The 7,392-nt window shown below is 35.6% G+C and overlaps 1 protein-coding gene across 1 annotated transcript; it reads right to left on the minus strand.

The window, feature by feature from the left end:
* Window positions 1-6,999, minus strand: LOC145594798 (protein LIKE EARLY STARVATION, chloroplastic-like). The gene is made up of 4 exons (XM_081651131.1): window positions 6,401-6,999; window positions 1,671-2,323; window positions 963-1,153; window positions 1-537 (listed from the first exon to the last, which is right to left on the minus strand). Exons 1-4 carry the CDS (start codon window positions 6,897-6,899, stop codon window positions 165-167), a joined length of 1,716 nt encoding a protein of 571 aa, XP_081507257.1. The 5' UTR covers window positions 6,900-6,999; the 3' UTR covers window positions 1-164.
* Window positions 7,000-7,392: the final 393 nt, after the last annotated feature.

Below are 7,392 nucleotides of genomic sequence, written 5' to 3' on the forward strand. Positions count from 1 at the left end.
CAAAGTGTATTTGATACGACAATATGCATCTTGCAGAGATATCCAATACAACATTCTATTTGACTATATGATAGCAATTTGTACAAAGAAAGTTTTTTTTTTTTTTTTGACAGTTTAGTAATTTCTATTGTATAATCTAAAAGAATTATTAACAACATAAATTATCATGTGTCAGATGGCTTCTTAACTTCCCTTAGCTGCACAGAGTTCTCAAAGCAATGCATAAATCCAAAGTGTGGAAACCTCTCATACCAAGTATCTTCCTGCGCATGAGTATCCCAATGCTCCCCACTGCTGCTTTTGCCGTACTTGTGCAGCCATCCAGAGCCGTTATGTTGCTCGCCCCAAGTGCGGTTCCAACGGTCCCCATACTTACCTTCCCACCAGGTCTCCCCCTGCTTAATTCCGTGAGCATTTAGATCAAAGTTCTCATCCCATTTATCACCCCATTTTACCCATGCGTCTCCTTCCCAACGCTCTGCCCATTTGTCAGTGTACTTTATACTTCCACCTTGACCATCATATGTTTCTCCCCACCTGTACAAGAGTATACACATTTAGCTAGGGTTTGATCACCTAAACATATATTGACTTATTTAAACCAAATGCATTAATAGAAAAAGATTCAGACAGTATATTTTAAGAAAATAAGATAACATAAGTTCGAATAAGGTAACTTAAAGTTCAAACTAATCAATTCAGCCAAATTCAAGAACTTGATATGAAGTGTAAATTCAGATAAGTCAACACAAGGTTGAACCTCAGAAGAGTTGGGCGAGAAAATTAAACATGCCACTTTAAAGGTACATTATAATAACTTTTTATGAAACATTTAAAGGTTAAACTCACCCCCAACAACCCCCCACCCCCAACATAACCTACATATCTTGCACAGGAAGAAGATAGAAATCACTAAAGTGACATAAAAAAGCAACCCCAGAAAAGGACATGGTCGCCATTACCTTTCGTGCCAAACATGAGCATGACCAACCTCAACTTGAGTGTTGGGATCGATGCTACACCACTTGTGTGCCCACTTATCAGCTTTCCCAGAGGCATCGTACTTCTCCGACCATTTCTCTTGCCACTCCTCACCCTTTGCATTCTTTCCCCACTTATCTGCAGTCTTCTCCATGTGTAAAAGACCATCCTCCTGCACACAACAGGAAGGGGAATGCACTTATAATATTTCCAAATAGTAAGAAATGAATATTTTAGAATTAAAGCCAGGGAAAACTACTATCACAGTCAAGCCATTGCTGATCAATTGTTCAGAAAAGTTCATTTAATGTAGAGGATAATAACCAAGTTTAAATTGCCCTCCTTGAGAAGAACTATTCTTCTCAGCCTAAAAAATGCAATTGCACATGAAATCCAGGAAGATTGACGATTAGACTATAGATTATGAGGCAGCAAGAAAAACACTACAAGTTTAACATCTAATGATCCCATGTTGGTACTTCATGTTTAATATATCAAATTCATACAAATTAGATTATCAAACTCAAATGTGTATGGAAGTTTTATCTTGTACAGCTGAATACTACAGAGCCAAAACTCAGCTATGATGCATGCCATATCTGATGATGGTCAGTACTCAAGCAACCCAAGCATATCCTTGATCAAACAATAACCACCACATAAAGTGAAAATATATTAAAATTATGTACCTGCCACATTGTTTCCGTCCAATACTCATGCCAAACATTTCCCATGGCATCACGACCAGACTTCTCTGACCCAAGTTCCTTGTAATCAAATTCGTCGGCTGCCTCCCAGTATTTCTCTTCCCATTCTACAACCCCATCAGCCGTTACACCTCTGTTTAATGTCCATCTGCAAACAACACCATCAGATCTTGTTTCAACTCCTGTCTCATTCCATATCCTAGCTCCATCAGGTTTTATTTGGTAAGATGGTTTTTCTTCTACACTATGTAAAGCATTAGCTGCTTCAGCTGCATGAGCGGAGAACTGAGAATCAATTTCCTCACTCATTACAGGGTTCTCTTGACTGGCATTAGGAGCTTCTATTTTGTGCACCTCCAGCAAAGATTGAAAAGGTGGGAGAGGTGGGATAAGGTTGCTTTCTAAGTAAGTGCTCTCCAATGGTATTGAGAGGTAATCAGCAGATCTCTCTTTCTCAATCACACTATTTGTTGGGGATGGATTTCCAAAGGTTTTTGGGGCTTTCTGTAAGTTAGCGACATCATTTTGATTCGAATCATCCACTGATGGAGGTGTCCAGGACCAAAAGTCTGGACCAGGTGGCCCATCTCCAGAAATTCTCGACTGTCGCTTGTAACTGCTTCCTTTGCCTATTCCTGCTAAATTAAAACAGCATTTCAAATGCCTGAAAAACATAGGTCTTTCCAACAATCAATTAAATCTACATGCACTTAGAGATTAAACATATCTAAGAAAATAGTTGCTGATCCATTACAGTTCAGCCAATTCTATATATAATTAATTAGGGTGGTTCAATTATCCTTAAGTCTCAACATAGGAGATTGAACAGCAGAAGGATGAGACATTGAAAGACATTTGAGCCAATGGAGTTCAAAATATGACAAAAGACTGAACAGAGTAAAAAACTGATGCAGAAATTCAAGCAATACATTCCGAGTGAGAACACTTCCCCAAATTGAAATTTTTTTTCTTCTTATTCTCTGATACACTATATGATATTACTTTTAAATTGTGTAGGATAACTTATGATTCTTTATAAGAAGCACTGAAGCAATTTTTCTGTGCAGTTTTCAACTTAGCTAATCCTAAGCCTTCCTCTCTCTTTTACCAAACAAGGTTCAATAAATAGCATCTGGGTTGCAGAGAAGTGGTTACAAAAATAATAAGGACAAGGTAAAAGTAACACGATCCTTGCATTAGATGGACATACTAGTAAAGTAGTAACAACAAAGATATGGGTTGCAGAAATTGTTACAAAAATGATATGGACAAGGTAAAACGTGATCCTTGTAATAATAATAATAACATCAATTATGAGTAATACTAACATCATATGCTGACAAATACTCCATCCGTTCCATTAAGTTCTTCTCATCACTTTCTATTTCACTTTCGATTTATATATATGTCAAAGATATGTCATCATTTTACCTGATTTGGTCCATTGTGGCTAGTTGATTAATTTTCCTTGATATTGTAATACACTGACCTAAGGAAGGACAATATGGGTAGTCTAGTATTATTAGATTAATAGTCTTAAGTTTTAGTATAAATAGAGAGAAGGGGGAAAGGAAATAGTAGGCAGATTTTGGGGAGTGAATCCTTGAGAGAGTTGTGACCTCAAGGGCTAAGTCACTATTTTGAGAGTTGTGGCCTAAAATCACTAAAAGGAGAATAGTGAGCTAAACTCACTGTCTTGTGTAAACCATTAGGCATTTGATTAATTAAAGTTTTAATCTTTACTTCCCCAAACTTAGTTATTTGTTTATTGTCTTGTGTTCATTGTTGCTTGACTGATCTAAGGGCCTGTTCACATACTTAATTTTAGTTCAGTTCAGTTCAATTTAGCTCCAATCAGTTTAGTTCAGCTCCAATCAGTTCAGTTCAATTCAGCTCCTAATTTCCTTCTCTCATAAAATATTCAATTCAGTGAAGTTCAGTAAATGTGAACAGGCCCTAAGTCGATTACAGATATATTCAGTCAATGAGAACAGACCCTTAGTAATTCATTTTACAAGGTGCTTAATTTTAGTTAAGGGGAGAATTAAAACTATTTAGCTTATTTCCAGCATTAAAAATTACGAATAAATTCTAATTTCATAGTATATGATGACAAGTGGATTTTAACTCACTTTAGGCACTGTTATCTATGATTTTGTAGTTTATGGCAGTCCCTAAAGTGGGTTTTTAACTCACTTTTGGCACTGTTTATAATTCCAGAACAAATTGCTGTGGATCTTGAGTTTGTGGCAGAATTAGAGGAGTTGCTGGAAGTCTGTAACAACACAGCTGGTAAAAGGGCCAAGTTAGAGGTTCTGAACAAGTGGAAAGGACTACCCCAGTTTAAAGCTACTTGGGAGGATGCAGCAGCCATTAACGAGAGATGTCTGTCCTTCCACCTTGAGGACTATGTGTGTCTATTAAAAGAGGGTGATGTGACAAGCCAAGAAGGACCACCTTCATGCCACCGGTCATCCAAACTTGCTCCAGGCACAGAAACAAAAAAAAAGGAGAGGAGGAAGAAAATTGTTACTTTGTTAGTGGAAAAGCACCTCAAGGCAGCAGTGAGGCAGTATGTATGAGCTGGCATGAAAGAGTAGTAGAATCAACCTAGGGAGGGCTGTAGATAAATAGCGAAATTTCAGAATCCTGTATGAGTTTTTAAAATTTGGATTGGTTATCACTTTAGCAGTCATGCATTAATTAGGAGATGTCATGCTTATAATTAGGTGATTTGGTCAAAGCTATGCTTCCTTATTTTAGAATAAAAGCTTTAACTTTATGATGTCAATGAGGATGAAATAACAAGTTATAATAGGAATTTCGCACATTTTAATCTAAATGACAAGGTAGTCTGCATGAAAATAATCCTGGATAAATAAAAAGGGTAAAATCACAGAACAGGCTCATCCAGTTCAAAATTAGACCAGTAAGGACCAGATTTTTTTTAGTCCGGTCTCCGGTACAAGAAAACGAAGGAATCTGATCCTGGACTATATTGGTTTCGGTGCATAGTCCTAGTGGAGAGTATCTTTGTGATGCGTATCTTTATCAATTAAGAATTTAAGATGAGATGGTTAATGGAAATTTCCAGCATCACCACAATACCTCAAGAATAACTTTGTTTCTAAGGAGGGAATGATGCATATGAATGTTTCTTCTCTACTTATCTCAAATTAATTTGAGAGAATTTTTCATGTTTATAGTTTCTAATCACTAAATTGTATAAGATTTTATTTCAATTCCTAGTTGGAGTGGGAATTGTTTATCTAAAGCTAGTGATTTAGGATTTGTCTTCCAAGTAGGAAAAAGATTTGATTCATATTAGGATTATGATATGTTTTCCTAGTAGGATTAGGATTTGTATTAGGATACTTGGTCATCAAGTTCCTTAGTATGGGTCGGTATTTGACTAGATTAAGCTATGATTCAAACTTGTATCACGACACTTAGTTTCCTAGTTTGTTTATGATTCAAGACCCTTACTATAGGGAAAAAAAAATAAATAAAATAAAAAAAATAAAATAAAATAAAATAAAAAAATAATAATAATAAAAAAAAAAAATAGATTCTGGAGTTTAAGGAATTGACAAGCTTTTGTTACCTAGGGTTAGGAATTTAACCGAACATACATCTACAACTATATCTATTTTTGTGTGGTATCAATCTCAATCGCCTCAATCTCTTAACATTTGGGATTCTCATCATAAATTTGTATCCAGAGCTCAAGAAATAAGACTATATGAAGGTTTCACATTGTTCTTAGAGTAACCAATCATGAGGTTTATTAATGTCATAGGATGAGATTTTAAGTAAAACCTACGTCATAGGATTCCACCCATAGTATAATATAATCTCAGGTGGTGATATTTACCTTGGAATAGTCATTAGTATATACCATCCACCACTACGTGTGGAAATGAAATCAAATAAGACATTTATAATTTGTAGCCATCCACACACACTCAGTATGACATGTTCAAGGTATATCCAGTAAATGCTCCAAAAGTCATTGTTTTTGGAGTGCAGGAAGGCAATATAAATTAGATGCAGCTAAGGTAGCATGATGCGGATGCTGACCAACCAAGAGTTCCCACTTACAATTGTCAACAGCTTTCTAACAGCTTACATTAGCACTTCATCTTCTTCTTTCTTCTTTTTTTTTTTTTTTTTTTTGTAAAATTACAAATTAAATATAAATCACCAACATTCATAATTTTTCGAGATCTATACATAGAGACACCTGATATATCTATGGTAATATAGTATCTAAGGAAACTAAACATGGTAAGCAGAGTGAGAATTTATGAGAGAGGGATAAGATTTAATTAATTTCATAAATGATGGGTAGAAATATAAGGATAAAATGAATTCTTATACAACCTCCGTTTCAAATTATTTACAATGATTAGACATTTACACAATTTTATGTCAAATTCTTGCAAATAATTTGAAACGGAGGTAGTAACGTGATTGTGGATGCTCTTAAATTCTACAATCACACAATCAAACAAGTGAAGCAACACTATCCTAGAAGAACAATATCATATAGTCATAAGATTATATCATAATCACAATATGAATTAAAAATTAACCAATGCATTGCACGGGATTTGAAACCAGCTCCATATCATAACATAATCACATACGGAGTACTACAAATCAAAATTGCAATAAAATTAAAAAAAAAAAAAAAAAAATCAAAAAATTACCTCCATTGGGAGTTTCCGAGCTCAAAACCTCATTATCAATGGATCGAACCGTAGCGCTTGAAGTGGCGGCATCAGCAATAGCAGCAGCCTTCTTATCCTTAAGAAGAGCACGAGCAGCAGAAATGGCGGCAGCAGCACGATCAATAACCTGCATCCTCTGAACCCTATCTCTCTCCTCCTTAGAAACTTCCAGAATCTTCTGGAACTCATTAGTCTTCCTCTCCAAAACATCTGGGGTTTCCTCACCATCAACAGGGGGCAAATTCTGGGCAATCGTATTAAACTCAATCTCCTTCTTCTCCCGATTAACAGCTTTCTTCCACATTTGAAGGTAAGAATCGCCATTGTTGGTCCCATCAGAAGCTCGAATTCGGAAACCCTTAACATAGATTGTTGTCGTTGTTTGGGTTTTGAGGAAGAATTTGGAGTGAAGAAGTGGGTGATTTGAATGTTTGAGGGGTATTGCAATGGAGGGATGAAGCAAGTGAGAAGACGCCATTGATGGAATAGTGAGAGAAAAAGAGGGAGATATTTTGGGAGAGTGGAAGGAAGAAGAGTGAGGAGTAATTTTGGAATTTGTAGTCGTCTTTTTGCTCTTTTTTAGGAAAGGAAACTAATTGATTAATAATGTTGATATTTGTGATGGATTTGTTTGTTTGTTTGCATACATTTCAAGTAAAGGTGGACGAGAGTTTTGCGCCAAAACTAGTAAATCCTGCCCGTGTGCCCACGTGTGACGTGTCACCTGCTTTTATTTCCCTACCTTATAAAAAGTATGAAAATACTCTTATGAATAGTGTGATGACAATTATATCCCTCAAAATATTTGTTTACCAATTTGCCCCCAATTAAAAAAAAGAAAGAAGATATTAGTATATGCCTATGTGGAATAGTAATAGTTTTTTTTTTGTTTTTTTCTCCTTTCAATACTAATTTGTACTAATAAATTGAAGACTATTCAATGGCTACATAAATACTGTAGTCATTGTAAT

This window comes from Chenopodium album, chromosome 19 (genome assembly GCF_948465745.1).
Source record: "Chenopodium album chromosome 19, dcCheAlbu1.1, whole genome shotgun sequence".
Classification (NCBI taxonomy): domain Eukaryota; kingdom Viridiplantae; phylum Streptophyta; class Magnoliopsida; order Caryophyllales; family Amaranthaceae; genus Chenopodium; species Chenopodium album.